Below are 22,107 nucleotides of genomic sequence, written 5' to 3'. Positions count from 1 at the left end.
ACTCAAATTTTGCTTAGCAAAGACACAAATATCAATGTGTACTTCACATTCAACGCGCGTGCAGAAAGGAGTGCGTGTCTCCCTGCGGTCCTGTCGCATTTGTGCAAGAAGCATCGTCAGTGCGCCCTCTAGTTCTTATATATAACTCTATGGTTGCTGCCTATAATGAGAAAACATCGTAATGGTTGCATTTAGAACACTCCTACTGTTCAGAGCTTTGAGACACTCTCGTACTAAGAAAACAACAACTACATGAATGCTTACTTGTTTCACAGCTGTCACCAGCGAACCCCGGGCGGCAGTTACAGCTGGCCTTATAGCCACCAAGATCAAAACATTCTCCATTGTTCAGGCAAGGAGCTGGAAGGACATCGCAACGGTTTTTATCTGCAAAAACAAATCATAATAATAAGTATGGCTTCTTATCTAGCAAATACATACATACATATAGGGCATTTATATAGCGCCACTACATGTACGTCAAGAACGCAGCGCATTAGATAGGGTATAGAGAATGTTTGATACACTTCTTAAATGTTCGAAGAGAGTCAGATTTCCTGATTGAAGTGGAGAGTGCATTCCAGGTGTGTGGAGCAAAGTGTGACTTGAAGCCGACTTAAGAAGCTTGAGTTAGGTTTGTAGTGACTTATTGCTATTTATATTAGTCATGCAACAGTCGTTTATTTTGGTACAGAAAACATGTACATTGTATATATTTGCTACATGCAACAGCAGTTGACTTTTTCCATGTGCTTCAGTTTTTTTGCATGGGCAACGCCATCTTGTTTTATGAAGTCAACGGATGAACATGCATCACTTTATTGCTCCACCTTTGGTTTTATAACTTCAGTTAAGTTTCATTTAAGGGTATTCAGGAAAACCCTATTTGACTACCACTAACACTGTATACTACATATCATCACTCCGAGTATTTTGCGGACAGATTCAAGCACCTGTGGAAAGTCGGAACAATTCCTAGTTGCAATTCGTTCGGTTTGATTCTTAATCTTTGGAGTATGTGCACTACATTCGTACACTAGTTGGCTCTACCACGTTTTGACCATCGCCGTGACGGACTCCTGGAAGAGTAGATGGTCAACTTATCAGCAGGGCTCGAATTTTGGGGGAAAATCCACAAGACCGCAGGGCTTGTTGCTCAGAATTTTTACTGGACCGGAAGATTTTTTACAAGACCAAAATTTTATTAGGAAAAAAAAAAGTTAACACGATAGGACAGCAGGCCTTTTTCATCCCTTAGGAGGCTTTTTTTTTTGCTGTGAAACCCAATCAATAAAGTTCCATATACCTATTTCACGTCATTCTCGCCGCCTCAAATTTTTTTTTCTCGATTTGACAGGCAAATCACCAACAAAACACTGCAACGTGCAGCATTCATAAAAAGATCGTCATAAAAAGATTGACCAAAAATTTGACAGCAGTAGTCAGAAGCTCATCACTGTTGGTAGCCATACTTAGCAAGACGTTTGGCAACAAGACCTTACTTTTAATCCATGCAACACAGGGATGTGTGGTATTGCAACCAGACCTTCTTAATGCAAATTCAACACTCCTTTGTAAGGTATCAGACTTTACACATGGTCAGTGGTAAACAAACATCGCTGTACTAAGGTGTGCCGCCGCGCCGGGTACCAACACATCACTCCCTCGTCCCCGCTCGCTCACTCCCCGGGTACATAAACATAAATGGTTTGAGACTAGATGTACAAGGTGTGGGCATGAGTACATGTAAACTGAATGGAAAACTTGTATGCAGCCTGAAAAAAGGACGGATTGACGTTCCGCAGGCGTGCTCAAAACACTGATTTGACGACAAGTAAACCAAAAACTTTTATTTTAAATGAGATTGAAATTTTTTAATGAAAGATAATATATTTCATATAATTATTTGTAATAGTAACATGCATAAAAAAAAACACAAGACCGCCGGACTTGTTCGTCATAAAGTTTACTGGACCGAAGCTAAAATCACTGGCCTCGGGCCTGCGGTCCAGCGTGAAATTCGAGCCCTGATCAGTACTTTTGAGTAAGTAAATTTACAGTTTTTATATTTACTTCAGGTTCCACGAGGTGGTGTTTGAAGCTATAGTGTGAAAAATAAGAAGAACCTATAAATACTAAAAAGTAAACTTTGCGGGTACAACCATTTATAAGATCTCTTTCGTGGGAGTGTTGTTTCTGAAAAGAGCCGGTGTGGTCTCGAAGTTTCGAACAGTAAGAAGAAAGAAATCTAAAACTTACAAGTTTCACAGAAAGTCCCTTCATTCTCCGGTTGGCAGTTGCAGCGGAAAAACGTACCAAAGTTTAAACACGTGCCGTTGTTTATACATGGGCTGGAGAAACAAGCATCCGACACTGTATGGAAGAAAAGTCAGAGTCTATCATTAGTTATCAGCCAAAATCTGTTTGAAAACCTTCAAAAAAATATAACTAACAATATTCAGTAAGATTTATTTACCACTGAACACAAGATTAAGTCACCAAGGTCTAGTGTTCCTCCGAACACTTCCTGTGAATGCTTTGTGTGATGGGAATTTCATTGCGTCATTGCGTGGGTTGTTGGCCACAAAAATTCGTTTCGCATTTGTATAAGCAGGAAGTTTGAACTGGGCTTTACAATCACAAGGTTGTGGGTTCGAATCCTACCAGGCTAACAGCTGATGTCACAATAAGTATGTATTGACGTTGTGTTTTTTAATTAAAATTTCATTAAGATCTTTGCAATTAATAATCACTGACGTTAAACAAGTGTTTGTATGTGAAAAGTTGGCTGTTGCCAGCCTTGGTGTTTATATCCCTTTGTGGCAGCTTGCGGAAATCCCTTGACGGAAAGATCATCTAAACAAACAAGATCCCATCAAAAATCTTGAATGATTTTTGGTTAAACAAAGACAAATTGACTAGAGCGGAGTTGAACCAACAACCTTAGGATTAACATGCCGGCGCTCTACCAACTGAGCTATCTAGCCCTATGTTGGCAGTCTGCCTATTTTGTCGTCAACATCTTTGTTCAGAAGCCATACAACTGCTAGCTGTCGTGCAGCCAGGGATAAATAAATTTTAATTAAAGGGATATCATGGGAGGGCACTCTACTCCACAGATGCGCGAGATCAAATCATAGTAAGTTAAACTTACAAATTTCACAGCGTGATCCAGCGTAGCCAGTATTCTCGCAGTTACACCGGCCAGAGTCACACACTCCGTTATTCAGACAGTTCACGCTTGCACAAGGATTTGGCGCTGTTCAAAAGAAAAGGATAAATACAAATTAATAACACTTTCTATTATTTTTTCTATCAACCCACAAAATTTGTAAACGCTAAGATTTTACCAAGAAAAACACTTCATTAAGAAATGAAAAAAAAGAAATGAAACTTGATAAAAATCCTCCTGTTTATGCAAGTTCTCCCCAGGTTTTTATTTTTATTGGTCAAATCTTTGGAGCTTTGATAAGAAAGGCTGAATTGAAACGAGGTGTTCAGAATGTTTTCTACGAATACTTAGTGTTTATCTTGAATTAAAATGCCTTAATGTGCATTCTGGAGGTTTACAAATGGTTTTACATGTGTCTTGATGGTTTTTGTGAAATTAGTAATTAAAAGAAAAATAAATATTTATATTTTTTGTGTGTATTTGCGAGCATCTGCAGGCAATTCTTTGTTCAGTTTTATTGCCACTAAATTTTAAGAGTGTTAACGTAACCTAGTGCTTACCATCAAAACATAACTTGACCAGTTTCAATCCTAAATTTCAAAGTTCAACTTACGTATTTGGCAGTTTATCCCAGAGTAGCCATTGGATGTACAGGCACACTCGTAGCTTATGATACGATTGATGCAGACACCCTCATTTATGCAAGGGTTTGAATCACATGGATTAGGTGCTGAAACAAAGAAAATACCTCAAAGTAAATTTCTCGATGTTCATTCTGACTTCCTAGAAACTATCTAACGTCGCGTGAATCAACCATTAAAGCCATTGGACACTTTCGGTAAACAGTATTGTCCAAGGCCCACACTTGTGTATCACAACTTCTATATCAAAAAACAAACCTGTGAAAATTTAGGCTCAATCGGTCATCGGAGTCAGGAGAAAATAACGGGAAAACCCACTCTTGTTTCCGCACGTTTCCCCCGTGTCATGACATATGTTCAAAATAAATTTGTAATTCTGGCTATCGAGAATTGATATCGTTTTAATGTTTCTCAAAAAGTAAAGTATTTCATGAAATAATATTTCAAGAGAAGTCTTTCACCATTATCCCCTGTAAGTTATTTGTAAATCTGTGAACTTTTTTTTTTTTTTCAGTACCGAAAGTTTATAATGGCTTTAAACGAGACCCAAGTTTGCCCATGACAACTCAGGTTGGTACTCATTGGTTTGGGAATGAACAGTTTTCAACACAATATTTTTTATATTTTTATTTGGTTTGCAGTTAAACCATGTGGGTATCTATAGCACATAGATAAACACATGGTTTTACTGCAAACTTAAAAAAAAAATGAGAATTTGTCTTGCTACATGTATTTATTCTACTAGTGCATATATTTTTCAGAATTCGGGAGACTTTTCTACAGCAGCAGAGTAGAAGTTCGGAATTCACGAGACATCTCTACTACCGCAGAGTAGATTTTCAGAATTCGGGAGACTTCTCAGTTCTGAAAAGAAATGTCCTGTTTTTTAACATGTGGTAAAGCGTGTCACTGCCTGTGAGATTCCCAAGTTCTTGTATATAATGTGAAGTATTGGGAAAAAGTGTTATCATGACAGCAACTTTGAATCCTAAGAAAGCTACCATTTATCTTGGGGAATCTAATGAGAAACAGTGGAACTTTCTCTCTGCTAGCTTTTCAGCTTTTCTTTTATTTGACACCTTCAAGTAGGCCTGGGTCCAATTTCGTAGGGCTGCTTAACAGTCGATTTTGTGCTTACTGTGTGATTTCTATTTCATAGCGCTTCTAACCGTAAGCACACGAAAAGGCATGCTAACCTTCCGGTGCTTACCGCACACAAAAAATTGACGTCACAATGCAAATCCATGGTAAAGGCACAATATGGCCGCCCAATTTTTCTGCTTACCTGTGAAATACGCTTGCACCTTAGCAAATTTTTCTGCCACAGTAAGCACGAAAATGTGCTTACCGTTAAGCAGCGCTATGAAATTTGGCCCTGTAGGTCAGGATCACTTGCCTTAGTGAAGTGGGGTCCAGGGTGAATATTTAGTTCACAACTACTTAACTGAACAGGGCCCAAGTTCATGGCTCTGCTTACCGTAAGCACAGAATCGGCGCTTACGGAAGCAGGGAATTCTGTGCTTACGGCAAGCGTACATGTATATCACGGGTTAGCGGCGAATTTGTGCTTCTGCGCGTGCGTACTCCACGATACTAGTCATTCTACGCTTACAAGGCTAGCACAGAAATTTGGCGTATGCACATAAGCGGGGAATCGTGATCGTTAGAATTCGGCGGTAAGCAGAGCCATGAAATTGGGCCCAGCTGACAAGAGTCACAGTGAAATCTAGTGTTTAAAATTCAGAGATTTTGGCGAGTGGTAAATTCACATGATGGTACCTACCGGTTTCACAGTTTAATCCCGTGTAGAGGGTATTGCTGCAGTTACAGAAATACGAGGTACCCAAGCTGGTGCATGCTCCTCCATTGAGACATGGTATGTTCGAGCATGGATCAGGGGCTGTTAACAAACAAAGAGATGTGTACATGAAAAATAGACTCTCAATTCAACTCTCAATTCTCAAGTCTCTCAATTTACCGCAAGAAAGCTCCACTAAAGAAGTTCTGAGTTTGGCCACAAAAACTCTGTCTCTAGTTTTAAAACTGTTAACAAATTAATAATTTGGCCGATTAGACGTCTTGTTTTAACCTATGAAATAGTTAAAGCACAAGTGTCGTGACTGACTTGAGCCCAATTTCACAGAGCTGCTAAGCACAAACAATTGCTTAGCATGAAATTTCTTCCATGATAAAAACAGGATTACCAACCAATTTCCATTTGTTGCATATTGCTTGTTTCTGTTATTCAGTCATTGTTTGCTTATCCTGAAAATCATGTGAAAATTTGGTTGGTAATCCTGTTTTTATCAAGGCAAAAATTTCATCCAGAGCAAATTCTTGTGCTTAGCAGCACTATGAAATTGGGCCCGGGCCAGGCTTCGAACCCACTTTCTATAAATTACAGAACTTGAGTACACCACCCTAGACCGCTCAGCCATGACACCCTGTTCTTTTTTTGTTGTTGTTTTTTTTAATGCAAGTGGCCAGACACACAAGGCCTGAAGGCCACTTCAAGGTGTGGGCTACAATTATTTTTGTCCAGAGGCCGTTGCCACCTACTCCTAGGGCTGAAACAGGGTTACCCCTTTTACAGTCCATACGGATGTAGGCTTGGGTATCATCACTCCGAAGCCTGGCCAGTAGAGCAGAAAGCACTACCTTCCCAATTATTACGTAGCAAGTGTCACGACCGGGATTCGAACCCACACTCTGCTGATCAAACACCAGAGCCTGAATCCGGTGCTCTTAACCGCTTGGCTGTGACAACCTGTTCCTCTAAGTAATAAACATGTTGACCCAATCCCCCTTAAACAAGAAAACAAGCGCATAAACTTACGTATATTACAGATGGGGCCAGAGAAGCCGTTCACACAGTTACAACTGAAGCTAGTGATTGCGTTCAGGCAGTTGCCATTCACACAAGGACTGGAAGAGCACGGATCCGGAACTGAAGTAAACAACAACAAAACATGAAAATAACAGTCAACAAAATACATCCCTATTTTTAAAGGCATTGGACACCTTTGGTAATTGTTAAAGACCAGTATTCTCACTTGGTGAGCCCCAACATCAGCACAAAAAACCCAAACCAGTGACAATTTTTACTCAAATATTCATCGAAGTTGCGAGAAAACAATGAAAGAAAAAAAAAACCTTGTTGCACAAATAATGGTTTCAAATACCTGTGAAGGGTTTCAAGCCTTTTCTATATAAAACAATTTCCGCTGCTCCTTACCAAAAATTTTTTCATGTTGGTACATGTATATAGATTGAGTAATTACTTTATGTGTCCAGCCGTTGATTTCACCAAACTGTTTCTAACTTAGGATTAATCTTAGGACATAATGTACATAGGACTAGTCCCAGCCTCGCACTGTAACATGTAAACGTTAAGATTAATCCTACTAAGCTAGGACTAGTAAAACATCTTAACTCGAAAAAAGGGTTAATCGTAGCGTTTTGTGAAATCGGCTGCAGTACCTTTAACCCAGGGTAAAGTTTAAGTTAATAACAGAAACTCAAAGATATTTTAGCCAAAACTGAACCAGGATAAAAACTACAGTAATTAGTACTTTGATTCTAGGAAACTTTGCACATACTGATGTAGATTTCACTTATTGTAGATTAAAGGAACCTTTGCACTTACTGATGTAGATTTCACAGCGAAACCCGGTATAGTCCGGTGGGCATGCACATTGTGCTTCATTGCCATTAACGACAGTACAGGTTCCTTGAGATAGACATGGGTTGGGGTTGCATGGCATAGCTGTATGAGAGTAAAGACAACATTACAACAATACATCAAATCCGATATTACAATAATAATAATAATACATACCCGGAAGGGCGTCTCAAATCGCTTCCAACATTATTACCCCTGGTCACTGGGCCTTAAATCATTCCTTAAACCATCTCAGCTCCCTGGGGTGTATACAGCCTATGCAACATTAATATGCGCTACTCGGCTAAATCAATCACACGAACCTTCTCTGCCCTCACAGGTACCCATTTACCCCTGGGTGGGGAGTAGCAATTATAGTTAAGTGTCTTGGTCAGGGACACAAGTGTCACGACCGGGATTCGAACCCTCACTCTGCTCAACAGAAGCAAACAGAAGTTGCAGTACTCGCTGCTAACACATAAAATTCAAAACTGCCTCTAGCCACCGGGCTAGCTCGGTGGCTAGTGGTGAGACATCTGCTCCAGCAATGCAAAGGTTGTGGGATCGAATCCCATGCCAGCTATTTGCCCGTTTGATCCAAAGCAACACTAACCTGGTGGGGTGTAGATATCACAGTAGATACCAGAGTAATATAGCTGACATGTACACAGGAAAGATCCCTGCTGAGGGGTTGTGCATAACCCTCCATTCCGGCATGGATTGTTTACACACAGGTCTGGGGGAAAAAAACATGAAGTTTGATTAAATGACAGTGTATAGACGATGTGACCTATGTTTACATTCAAACCGCCCTCTGTTGAAAAAACACTGTATGTGTCATGTTTCGCCGAGCAAAAAGACGCGTAGTCATGGTAAGATTGCATACACTTTCTAGCTGGCTGCCAAAACACAAAGGTTTTGCCCGGCGGTATGCGCACGAATCATGATATGATTTTCGTGTGATGTCAGAGGTCACATCGTCTATAGACTGGGCCCAATTTCATAGTCCTGCTTAGCGGCATGGTAAGCAAATATTTGCGCTTACTGTATCAGAAACTTTGCTAAAGGTGCAAGTGTATTTCACAGGTTAGCAGAAATTAGGCGGCCATATTGCGTGTTCACCATGGGTTTGCATTGTGTGGTCATTTATTTTGCGTAGTAAGCACCGGAAAGTTAATCAGCACCGGAAGGTTAGCCTGCCTTTTCATGCGCTTACCGTAAACAGCGCTATGATATGGAAACCACACAGTAAGCACGAAATCGGCCGCTAATAATAATAACAAAGACATTTGTAAAGCGCCTAATTCAAAAAGCCTGGAAGCTCATAAGGAGAACAATAAAATATACAGTTGGGAGAAAGATACAAATTAGAAATAAGAAGATTACAAATAAGAACCTTCAAACGAATGAGTTGTTAACAGAGACTTAAAGGGTCTATGTACTTTTTGTAGGACAAAAAACACAATGTCCACAGATTTAGATTAAACTTACACAGTTTGAAGATAATGATAGGAGAAAGCTTCCCTGAAAATATTATGTGCTGAGGTGCTGTAGTTTTTGGGAAACATGTAAAACAATACCATGAAAATAATTTTCCTCTCATGAGACAATTTTTCTTTTAAGCATTTACAAACGTATTTGCATGACATTGTTTTACTCTTTTCTCAAAAACTACAGCACCTCAGTAAGTAATATTTTCAGGGAAGCTTTCCACCATCATTATCTTCAAACCCTGTAAGTTGAGTTTAAATCAATGGACATTTTAAAAAAGTACCCAAATCCTTTAAAACATTGTAAAGAACTAGCCTGCCTTATGTGCACAGGAAGACTTCCAACATGTCTAAAGAACGATGGGGCAATCAATGAATAATGGTATGACAGTTTGGCCAGTAACATGTGTAAAATAAGCAAGAATCTTTTTAGCTTGAGCAGATTTTGTGCTTAAAGGAACACGTTGCCTTGGATCGGTCGAGTTGGTATTTGAAAAGCGTTTGTAACCGTTTGTTATTAAATGCATATGGGTAGAAAGATGTTTTAAAAGTAGAAAACAATGATCCACACACATTTGCCTCGAAATTGTATGGATTTCCTTTTACTTTGCGAACTAACACGGTCCGCCATTAATGGGAGTCAAAAATTCGACTCCCATAAATGGCCGACTGTGTTTGTCGACGAAGTAAAAGGAAAACCAAGCATATTCGAGTGATACTTGTGTGGATCATTATATTTTACTTTTAAAATATCTAAAACAGTTACAATGCTTTTCAAAGACCAACTCAACCGATCCAAGGCAACGTGCATGTTCCTTTAAGCAGCTCTAAAAAATTGACCCCTGGTAATACTGCAAACCGAATTAATACGCTATCATTATTATATAAAATTATAGTATTACATACCCAAGATTTCACAGTTGACTCCACTCGTACCGGTTCCACAAGTGCAAGTGTATCTTCCTTGATTGTCAGTGCACATGCCACCATTCTGGCACGGAGTGGAAAAACAAGAATCTGTTTCGGAAGAAACAAACGCGTGTTAACTTATAAAACTAACAGGATTGTTAAAGAAGCCAATGTTACAGGAAAGAGCTTTATACTTCAACGACCAACTGAGCTCAAATTTTCACAGGTTTAATTGTTATGCATATGTCATGTATGTTGGGATACACCAAGTGAGAAGACTGGTCTTTTACAATAACCAATAGTGTCCAGTGTCTTCAAGACTGGCCTCTTCTTCAATGGTGCTTTTATGTACCGGGGGTAATGCTCTGGGTTATGCCATTACGGGAATGGCTTTAATCACCTGCCGTCAATTTCACCAAACTCTTCCTAACTTAGGATTAATCTTGGGCCTTAGGACAAGTTAAGTTCCCTATCCGAAGACGTTAGGACGCATTGAACCCATCCGTAGTTCGGATGAGTTACTCGTCCCAACTCAAATTAATCCTAGCGTTTTGTGAGATAGGTTGCTGGACACCTTTAAGAAAATGTCAAAGACCAAAATTCTCAATTGGCGAATCCCAACATACATGTATGCACTAAATAACAAATCTGTGAATAATTTTGACTCTTGGTCAAGGGAGCCGTTTCTCACAATGGTTTTATCCTATCAACAGCTCTCCATTGCCCATTACAAAATTATTTTCAGTTTTAACAAACAGTTTAAATCAGAGGTACATGTAAGTAGGTTAACTTATTGTACAAAATGTTAGAACTTGTGCAAAGTAGAGTCCGTGATTAGACATTAATGTCAACGTGCATGACGTGTGGATGTTACAAAAGATTTTTCTGAATTTTCTTGGATATTAAAATGTAGAGGTTATATAGGAACATTACTGATTTGGTTTTTGCTAACAAAACAGTTGCTGGCAGTGAAAGCACTTTATGTAATCCAACAACACATCAACTGACAAATCTGTTGAAGTTTGAGATCGATCGACCATCTGGGTCACGAGAAAATAGTGAAAAACCGATTATACACATTTTGCATTACATCAGTTTTACCAACAATGATGAATAAAACGTTCACCGAGCAATAAACTCCAAACTGGAAACCTATTTGATTTATTTCTCGTCAAATATGAAATTTCAGACAAAAATATTTCACGAGAAGTATTCTACTATCGTCATCATTTGACCGTTGTAAGTTTGATGTAAATCGTTGTAAGCTTGATGTAAATCTATGATCTTAGACAATTTTGTTTCTTACCAATTCTGTAATGCTCCTTAAACACAATAAGCCTTTTTGAGGTATTACGGACGTGATAGGAGTGCACTGTTTGGTTTGGGTGTATACACACAAATTTACCCAAACCTTACAGTGTTGTAGCATTGTGTCCGCCTTATCTCAAAAAGGTAATGGTTTATTTGTTTTAAATTGTCATTGCAGCATACTGCTGAATTTCGACTTCATTCACAATTGTTAAAAATGTTACAACAATTATTGAAAGCTTAACAATCAGAGCTGAGAAATAATTACAGACAAAATTTTGAAACACAAAATTATCACATTTGTTTTACCTGCTGAGGTCTCACAATTGTCACCATTGAAACCAGAGGTACACGAACAGAAATAGCCCTGAGTATCGGCACCAGTGAAGCAAGTACCACCGTTGCCACAAGGATTAGAATTACATGGATTGTCTACAAACACCGACCAAGAGGAGGAGGAGGGTAGGAAACAACACAATGGATCAAAATAATATGGCATGCAGGAAAAGTTACAAATTAAAAAACAGAACATCTTGGAAGTTATTAGTCATGCGATACTAGGCCATTCGTTTGCATGTAGTGATCCCATAGAGTTACATTATATATAAGAACTAGAGGGCGCACGAGTGATGCTTCGTGCACAAACACCATGGGACCGCAAGATGACAAGCGCGTCATTCTGCACGCGCGTTGAATATGAAATACACGTTGGAGGTTTTTTTTATTGAACGCTCACAGGATGCTGTTCAACTTAGAAAATGGCCGCCTGCGCGCATGCTGGAGCGCGTATATAGGCCAGTGCGCCCTCTAGTTCTTATATATACATGTAACTCTATGGGTGATCCCCATATTTATACACTCAGTCAATATAATTGACTTTGACAAAATCTTTCTGTGAATAATTGTTCTGTATTTTGTTTTGCTGAAACACGGTCAAGTGGGATGAAAGTCTAATGATCACGCGCGCATGTTTTGCAGGAATAGTCCTCAAACGGGCACTATCTTTTTGACTGGTTAGCGCCCTCTCTTGGCATGAACCGTGAACAGCAACTAAAACAAATTCATTTCTTTTCCAAATTTCTTTATTTATTTCAAATTTAGGACCCTTATAAAATAGAATTGACTGGCAACATTTGGCAAATAGTGCACATCTATTCCCCCTCGGCCTGTGAGTGACCAGAAGAGGGACCTCTTCTGGTCACTCAAAGTCCCTCAAGGAAATAGACGTGCACTATTCACCTCTTTGCCAGTCAATAAATCAAAAGATTAAAGCCACAGTGTGGCGTGAACTGGATGCAGACAAGACGCGCGCATATTTTGTGGGAAAAAGTTCCCGGAGTGGGCAATTTTTGGCTGCTTACAGCGCCGTCAAATGATGTGAACCATGAACAGCAACTTAAAAACTGAACATGGGGAAATTATTAAATGCGTTCCTTTTATTGTTGAATCTTTTTGGGGGTTAATTGTGGAATTAAAATAGGTCAGTAATAACCCTGAAAAGTTTACAGTTTAGAACGAGGAGTGTTATAAAACAAATATGGACTGGCATAATTCGGTCACTAGTGCATGTCTATTCACCCTCGAGCCGGTTAGTGACCAGAAGAGGGACCTATTTCCCTTGGCCTCATTGGGGAATAGACGTGGACTATTGAACGAATTATGCTAGTTTGATGTGTGTGTGGGCTTGACAGGAATAAATTAAAATAAAATAAAGTCAAACAATTGATTAAAATTGTGCATATTATCATGTATGTGTGCAATTATACAGTTTGTGTGTACAAAGTTGAAACAAACATGAAGGAATACATGCTTTGATTAAAACACCAAGGAATTTTAATTCAAAATAGCAAAAGTGGGAAACTTTGGAGCACCAAAAAGGGAAAACTTTCGAGCACTAAAAAGCCACAACTTTCGAGCACCAAAAGGTACAAATTTGGAGCACCAACAATGAGAATTTGTGAGCACCAAAAAGTGGCAAATTTGGAGAAACAAAAGGAACAATTTTGGAGGTTAAAGAGATAAACATTACAGTTTTAATACTTAATTTGGGATCATAATACACGTACATGTAGCTGACTGAAAGAAATTGTGCATGCAGAAACATTTAAGACAGTCAAGTACATGTGTATGAAGTAAACAACACTTAATCTTTCAAAAACTTCCAACTTCCTTCACCTTTTGCGTGATTTTGATTGATTTGCCCGACCCCATGCCACAAAATGCAGCAGTAGTCAACAAAAACCCTCCAGGCTGGTGAAGGATGGTGGAATAATTGAGAAATAATTTGGTCTTAGACCTGGGCGACTAGTGCAACAAGTGTCGTAGTCGGGACTATTGATTGATTAGTTGAGTCGCGACTACCGTTTTACAACTACTCGATTAATGGTGCCACCCTGAATACTTCAAAGATAGCAAACTACCTGTTTGGTGAATCAATTGTGTCGCGACACGACTTGTCATGACAACATAATTTTCTTACCAACCACATTCAGACATCAGTGACACAATCCTTTCAGCTTGAATTTAACTACATTGTGCCTGCGGTAAACATTGCCACAGTGCATCTTGAGAATTCAAAATTAGTCAGGAGTAGTGTTGAAGTCGCTACCATTTGAGGCGCGACTAGTCGAGTAGTACATTTCATTAGTCGCCCAAGCCTATTTGGTTCAATAAAGCGTCTGTAACAAATAGTGTGTGACATTAGGAAATGTCTTTTGACTTTTTCTTACCAACAATTTGACAGTTGGATCCTGAATATCCCTGCTGGCATTGGCAGAAAAAGTTGCTTCCACCATTCTGGGTGAAGCAATTGCCGCCATTTTGACAGATGCCAGGAGTGCATTGCCCTGTAAGAAGAGAAAGGGTAAATAAAGAAATTTGATACTGTTGGTAATTGTCAAAGATAAGTCTTCACAGTTGGTGTATCTCAACATATGCATAAAATAACAAACCTGTGAAAATTTCAGCTCAATCGGTCGTCAAAGTTGCGAGATAATAATGAAAGAAAAGAACACACTCATCACTGGAAGTTGTGTGCTTTGTGATGCTTGATTTTGAGATATCAAATTCTAAACTTGAGGTCTCAAAATCAAATTCGTGGAAAATTACTTCTTTCTCAAAAACTACGTGACTTCAGAGGGAGCTGTTTCTCACAATGTTTTATACCATCAACCTCTCCCCATTACTCGTAATCAAGAAAGGTTTTATGATGATAATTTTTTGAGTAGTTACCAATAGTGTCCACTGCCTTTAAGGCTCAAGGTGAACATCCTCTAAAGGCACTGTACACGTTAGGTAACTACTCAAAATATACGTTAGCATAAACCTTACTTGGTAATAAGCAATGGAGAGCTGTTTGTAGAATCAAACATTGTGAGAAACGGCTCCCTCTGAAGTAACATGGTTTTTGAGAAAGAGGTAATTTCTCACTAAAACAATTTTAAAAACTTTTGGTCAGAAGCCTTTTTATTCCCATCTGAAAGCACACTATTTTGTACAACAAGGGTGTTTTTCTACTATCATTTTCTTGCAATTTCAATGACAATTTGAGTTAAAATTTTCACAGGTTTGTTGTTTTATGCATGTTGGGATACACCCAGGGCAACCTAGGGCTGAAACAGGGTTACCCCTTTTACAGTCCATATGGATGTAGGCTTGGGTATCATCAATCCGAAGCCTGGCTGGTAGAGCAGACACGAGCCCACACTCTGCTGATCAAACACCAGAGCTTGAATCCAGTGCTCTTAACCGCTCGGCTGTGACACGCCACAAATATTTTAATAATTTGATGCACTCTCTTACCAGTTTCACAGCGAAGCCCTGAATAGCCAATTGCACAGGCACATGTGAAGCTCGTTCCAGAGCTCACACAGTTTCCAGAATTCAAACACGGACTACTAACACAAGGATCAGGGCCAACTTGAGATAACGAAAAAGAAAATTTGATATTTTGTTAAGAGTCTGATGTGATCTGCTAGTATAATGGCCTAACAGGGCGAGTCAAAAAGAAATTAATAATAATAATTATATCATAGTCTTACATACATGTATATGTGACCCACTCTGTGAATATGAGTCAGATGTAGGCAATTTCAGGAATTTAGTTATATGCATGGTTGGAAAGAGCACATCAGCAGCAGTAATATGGTATGTGTTTTAGCTTTGGGGTGCATCGAGTTGCTGAGTTACTCCCGTTTGAAATTAGCCACTACACCATGTTTTATGAAAAACGAATTACAAGTAAAATGATATTTTAAACTACCATTGTGTGCAAAAGGATACAAATTAGACATAAGTATGATCACAAAATTGTTGTATTCATAGCTTTATTGCCTAAAAGTAAGTGTTCTAAAGACTAACCATGCACTGAAGATCTTAAACTGTCCATAACTTAATATTGCATTGGGGCGACATGTGACTCATTTTCACAGAGTGGGTCACATATAGCGCACGTTTCAGAAAGATAGGTTATTGCAGTGATGAATTCTGAAACCCAATTATTTAGCACTTATAAGGGTTCACAAGGTGCTTCGGCGCATACAAAAGCCACAGCCAGGAACACCGGGGCGAACCCCTTCTCTTTTTGATAAGTGCACCAGGTTCTTTTACATGCGTTACACAACACATGGGACCAACGACTTTACATGTACGTCCCATCCGAAGGACGAAGCAATGGTTAAGTGTCTTGCTTAAGGACACAAGTGTCACGGCTGGGGATTCGAACCCACACTCTGCTGATCAAAAACACCAGAGTTTGTGCTCTTTACCGCTCGACCACGACAGTTCACTAAATAATCCCTTAAAAAAAAAAAATCTGAAAAATTATTAACAAAGTTAAGAAAGTCAAGTGAAAAGTAACTTACTGACTAATGTCTGGCATCTAGGCCCAGTGTGTGTGGTAGGACACTGACAGAAGTATTGTGTGCCAGAAGTAGTACATATTCCATTATTCAAACATGGTGATGAAATACATGGGTCCACTGTCAAAGGAAAAAAAAAGAACATTCAAAACAAAACAGAGAGATCGCCGACATTGGGTTATGGCTCAGTTGGAAGAGCACAGGTATGTTTAAAGGGAAGGTACACCTTTGGTAATTACTCAAAACAAATATTAACTTAAAAACTGACTTTTTAACAAGCATGCGAGAGCGGTTGATAGTATAAAACATTGTGGAAAACGGCTCCCTCTGAAGTAATGTAGTTTTTGAAAAAGAGGTAATTTCTCACTAAAATAATAAAAGACTTCTAGCTAGAGGTCGTTTATTCTTATCTGAAAGCACACAAATTCGTCAAACAAATGTGGTTTTTCTTTCATCATTTTCTCGCAACTTTGATCCCAAATTTTCACAGGCTTGTTATTTTATGCTTGAGTTGGGATACACCAAGTGAGAAGACTGGTCTTTGACAATTACCAAACATGTACCTTCCCTTTAACCGGAGGTGGTTTGTTAGAATCCCGCTCTAGTCAATTCTTCTTTGTTCGAACCTAAATCATACAAAATTTACCCAGGCAATTTCGCTCGGATTATTACGAAGTAAGGGATTATAAAAGTTGCGACAAGTTCTTTTAGCTGCAATTTAAAGGAACATGTTGCCTTGGATCGGTCGAGTTGGTCTTTGAAAACATTTGCTATAAAATAGATATGGTTAGAAAGATGTTGTAAAAGTAGAACACAATGATGTACACAAATATACCTCAAAATTGCATGGTTTTCGTTTTACCTCGTCGACTAAAACGGTTGGCCATTTATGGGAGTCAAAAAACTGACTCCCATAAATGGCCGATCGTGTTAATTTGCGACGTAAAATGAAAGCCGTGCAAGTTTGAGGGATACTTGTGTGGATCATTATATTCTACTTTTAAAACATCTTTCTAACCATATACATTGCATAACAATAACATAACATAACGGTTTCAAGTGCTCTTTTATAGACCAGCTCGTCTGATCCAAGGCATCGTGTTCCTTTAAAATTGGCAGGTTCATGGCCATGCAAAAAATGATAAAGGTCTGAGGCAAAAGACGAGGGCCTTTATCGCTTGGCAACGACTCTGTAAGATTTTAAACGACAGTGTTCATGTAGTTTAAGAACGAGTCCCTACACTTTCATTTCCATTCATAAATGCTTTTTTGGTTAAAATGCGTAATTAAGTAAAAAACTCTGTAAAACTTATCCGTTTTGTGAGCTCAGTACGTGTGTTGTGCGCGTAGTATCTAAACGCATCCCAAAACAACCGGTTACAAACAGAGCTCCAGCTGGTCATTATCAACCATTTTAACACCCCTACGTGACCAAACTCCACCAGTAGCAACAGCGAAAATTGTGTAAGGTATATATGTACGGATTTTGAACTCAATATCAACGACATACCCTTCACAATGCGACAATCAGGTCCTTCATATTGATCTGTACAAAGGCAGACAAAACCATTGGTGACCATTGAGCCAGACGCAAAACATGTCCCTCCATTCAAGCACGGTAGAGATGCGCAATCATTACCTGAAAATGGAGGGGAAAATAATTCAGTTAAAGGCAGTGGACACTATTGGTAATTACTCAAAATAATTGTTAGCACAAACCCTTTTTTTGGTAATGAGTAATTGGGAGAGGTTGATGGTATAAAACATTGTGAGAAACGGCTCCCTCTGAAGTGCCATAGTTTTCGAGAAAGAAGTAATTTTCCACGAATTTGATTTCGAGACCTCAGATTTAGAACTTGAGGTCTCGAAATCAACCATCTAAACGCACACAACTTCGTGTGACAAGGGTGTTTTTTCTTTTATAGTTATCTCGCAACTCCGATGACCAATTGAGCTAAAACTTTCACAGGTTTGTTATTTTATGCATATGTTGAGATACACCAAATGAGAAGACTGGTCTTGGCCAATTACCCAAGGTGTCCAGTGCCATTAAGTGCTTTGCTCAACGTGCTCATGTTTTACATGTACATGTATGACCGGGATTTGAACCCACACTCTGGTACTGACACTACCCAAGCTTGGGCTCAGTAAACTACACGGCTCGGCCGCGACAAGAGATGATTCAACTATTTTAGCACTACAGAAAAACTCCATTGAAGAGAGAGGCAAAAGTAAAGCACCCTTTTTCATCTTGCAACTCACACCTGTTATCTCCATGTAATTCCTTTTCCAAAAAGTGAGCTCAATTGGATCATGCACAAACCAGTAGGACTTCCCCAAGCAGATTAACTGCTCATCCTTTAGGCTTAATGACTCAAATAGTTCAATGTCAACACACTCGCTCGCTGAAAAGGATGTACATGTACATGTATACTTTCCATAGAGTTAAATATAAGAACTAGAGGGCACACTAGCCTATATACACACTCCGGCCTGCGCGCAGGCGGCCATTTTCTAAGTTGACAAAACTGGCATCTCACAAAGTGTGTTTGTGCGGCCATTTTGTAAGTTGAACAAACAGCATCGCGTGAGCGTTCAATAAAAACAACCTCAAACTTGCATTTCATATTCAAAGCGCGTGCACAATGACGCGCTTGTCATCTTGCGGTCTCGTGGCGTTTGTGCACGAAGCATCTCTCGTGCGCCCTCTAGTTCTTATATATAACTCTATGATACTTTCCGAGTTTTTGTGGGCAACTCGGAAATTCTTTAATGGAACTTTCCTGTAACGCGTAGGATTCAGTTGAAATAAATAAATGACTTACTTGTTTGACAGTTGTGTCCAGAGTACCCACTTGGACAGTCACAGCTATATACATTCCCAATATCATTACAGAATCCGCCATTCAGACAGGGAAATGAAGCACACACATCTAGAAAGATAAAACAAAAATAATTTGCCGGATTTTAATGTATGTAAATTTTCATCAGGTTAAAGAATATTATTTGTGTTTTACCATACACTGATGTGTGTTAAGCACTGTACATGTATACTTGGTAATTTACCGATGAACGATTGAGTCGAAATTTAATAGATTTGTTATTTTATGCATATGTTGGGATATACACAAAGCGAGAATACTGGTATTTGACAATGGGAGACTTTCAGGACGCTTGGTGGCAGCAGACTTACCAGGTAAAATCCCATGTTCTCGGTAATGTGCGCATGCTCAGAACTACGTAAACAATGGAAATTTACCTGGTAAGTCTGCTGCCACCTAGCGCCTCAAAGTCTCCCATTACCATAGGTGTCCAGTGTCTTTAACGATATACACTTGTTTTAATAATAATAATAGTGGCTTCTTATATAACGTGCGTACGTCACACAGTGATGCTCCTGGCGCTGTCAGTATTTCCTGCACGGTAAGTAGGACTACGTTTGAATTATGAGACCTAATCCGTAGCAACATGTAATTGGTTAAGTTGCTGTGGCGCAATATGCTACCAATCCCGCCAGGATCACCAGGGGGAACCCCTTCTCTTTTCTATAAGTGCACTGGGTTCTTTTACATGCATTACACAACACACGGAACCAACGGCTTTACATCCCATCCAAAGGACGAAGCAATGGTTAAGTGTCTTGGGACTTGAATGGAACCCACACTCTGCTGATCAGAAAAACCAGAGTTTAAATTTGGTGCTCTTAACCGCTCGGCCACAACTGTTCCACGATTACCAATGGTGTCCAGTGACTTTAACAATGTACATGTACTTTATTATGGCAGTGTTGAAATCAATGTAGTGTGTCATGGCCGAGTGGTTAAGAGCATCGAATTCAAGTTCTGGTGCTGACTCACCGTAGTGTGGGTTTGAATCCTGGTCATGACACTTGTGTCCTTGAGCAAGATACTTTACTATAATTGCTTCTCTTCACCCAGGGGTATAAATGGGTACCTGCGAGGGTAGAGGTTGATATTGTGTATGAAAAAGCCACAAGCGCCTTACAGGCAGCTCAGGGCTGTATACTCCCCAAGGAGCTGAGAAACATTACACTGGCCCAACATGCCCAATGATCAGGGGACTAATGTAAAGCGCATTGATACGGTTATTGTGAAATGGGTGCGTTCGTTTAGCTTCCCTAGGTCGACCCTGGTCTGCTCCAGTTCGTTCGAATAGCTTTGACGGGGCTCACCCGGGTCAGCCCCCAGTGCCCTGATTGTGGAGTGGGTCACTTGGGGGTGACCTGAGGTGCATGCCGCCACCACGAGAGGGCGAGTGTGATCGTTCGATTAGCTCTTGTCAGGGGCTCGGCCGAGTGAGCACTGCGGGGTCGACTCAGGGAAGCTAAATGAACGGACCCATAAGATTTGGTATTATTATTATTATTTATTTACCAACTAGTAGTTCACATGTCGTTCCAGTGTAACTGCCTGGGCAGCTACATCTGAAGGTATCACCACTTCCAGTCAAGACGCACTGTCCTCCATTCAGACAAGGGCTCTGGAAACAGGCGTCTAAAAACAACAACATGACAGAATATTTAAAATACTCACACCGTTGCATTTGAGAAAGTAAAGACTAAAAGGCGCAATATTCTGCCAATCAAACCATGAACACTGGGGCGAACCCCTTCTCTTTTCGAGAAGTGCACTGGGTTCTTTTACGTGCGTAACACAACACACAGGACCAACGGCTTTACATCCCATCCGAAGGACGAACCAATGGTTAAAGGCAGTGGACACTATTGGTAACTACTCAAAATAATTGTTAGCATAAAAACTTACTTTGTAACAAACAATGGAGAGCTGTAGATAGTATAAAACATTGTGAGAAACAGCTCCCTCTGAAGTAACATAATTTTTGAGAAAGAAGTAACTGTTCACTAAAATATTTGAAATAGATTTTGAGACCTCAGAATTAGACTTTCAAGTCCTGAAATCAAGCATCTGAAAACACACAACGTCGAGTGACAAGGGTGTTTTTTCTTTCATTATTATCTCGCAACTTCAACGACCTACTGAGCTCAAATTTGCTCAGGTTTGTTGCTCATGCATATGTCATGTATGTTGGGATACACCAAGTGAGAAGACTGGTCTTTTACAATTACCAATAGTGTCCAGTGCCTTCAAGACTGGTCTCTTCTTCAATGGCGCTTTTATGTACCGGGGGTAATGCCATTGGTTATGCCATTTTGGGAATGGCTTTAATCTCCTGCCGTCGATTTCACCAAACTCTTTCTAACTTAGCATTAATCTTAGGACTTAGAACGAGCTAAGTTTAATATACAAAGGTGTAGAACGCATTGAACCCATCCTAAGTAAGGATGAGTTACTCATCCTAACTCGAGATGGGATTAAAGACAGTGGACACTATTGGTAATTGTCCAAGAGTGTTATCTCAACATATGCATAAATCAACAAACCTCTGAAAACTTGAGCTCAATTGGTTGTCGAAGTTGCGACATAACTATGAAAGAAAAAAACACCCTATATAGTCACACGAAGTTGTGTGCTTTCAGATGCTTAATTTCGAGACCTCAAATTCTAAATCTGAGATCTCAAAATCAAATTCAAGGTACTTTCTCGAAAAATGCATCACTTCAGAGGGAGCCTTATACTATCAATCTCTCCCCATTACTCGTCACCAAGTAAGGTTTTATGCTAATAATTATTTTGAGTAATTGCCAATAGTGTCAACTGCCTTTAATCCTAGCGTTGCATGAAATCGGCTGCTGCTGTTTCAGCTGACTTACCTGGCGCATTTTGACAAGTATCTCCGGAGAAGCCAAAAGGACAAGAACAAACGAATCCTGCTCCTTGCACTACACACTGTCCACCATTCATGCATGGAGAGGAATTACAGGGCACAGTGAACACTGAAACAAAACACAAGATAATCAGTTATTACTCTCTCTTAAAGGAACACGTTGCCTTGGATCAGTCGAGTTGGTCTTTGAAAAGTGTTTGTAAAAATGCATATGATTAGAAAGATATTTTTAAAGCAGAATAAAATGATCCACACCAGTATCACTCGAAATTGCGTGGTTTTCCTTTTACCTTATTGACAA

At 39.6% G+C, this 22,107-nt stretch overlaps 1 protein-coding gene across 1 annotated transcript in view; it reads right to left on the bottom strand.

Moving 5' to 3' along the window:
• The window catches only part of LOC139939199 (uncharacterized), an 89,329-nt gene that overhangs the window by 23,207 nt on the left and 44,015 nt on the right, over nt 1-22,107 (bottom strand). Inside the window, 17 exon segments of the mRNA XM_071934989.1 lie at nt 265-387; nt 2,260-2,373; nt 3,155-3,259; nt 3,786-3,902; nt 5,597-5,713; nt 6,650-6,760; nt 7,460-7,579; nt 8,088-8,210; nt 9,871-9,981; nt 11,491-11,613; nt 13,911-14,027; nt 14,983-15,099; nt 16,044-16,160; nt 17,551-17,679; nt 18,866-18,973; nt 20,435-20,554; nt 21,793-21,915. Of these exon segments, the coding sequence (XP_071791090.1) occupies nt 265-387; nt 2,260-2,373; nt 3,155-3,259; nt 3,786-3,902; nt 5,597-5,713; nt 6,650-6,760; nt 7,460-7,579; nt 8,088-8,210; nt 9,871-9,981; nt 11,491-11,613; nt 13,911-14,027; nt 14,983-15,099; nt 16,044-16,160; nt 17,551-17,679; nt 18,866-18,973; nt 20,435-20,554; nt 21,793-21,915 (1,995 nt within the window).

Source organism: Asterias amurensis, chromosome 6 (assembly GCF_032118995.1).
Source record: "Asterias amurensis chromosome 6, ASM3211899v1".
Lineage (NCBI taxonomy): Eukaryota > Metazoa > Echinodermata > Asteroidea > Forcipulatida > Asteriidae > Asterias > Asterias amurensis.
Note: the sequence above shows the minus strand (reverse complement) of the source record. Positions and strands in the feature narration are given on the sequence as shown.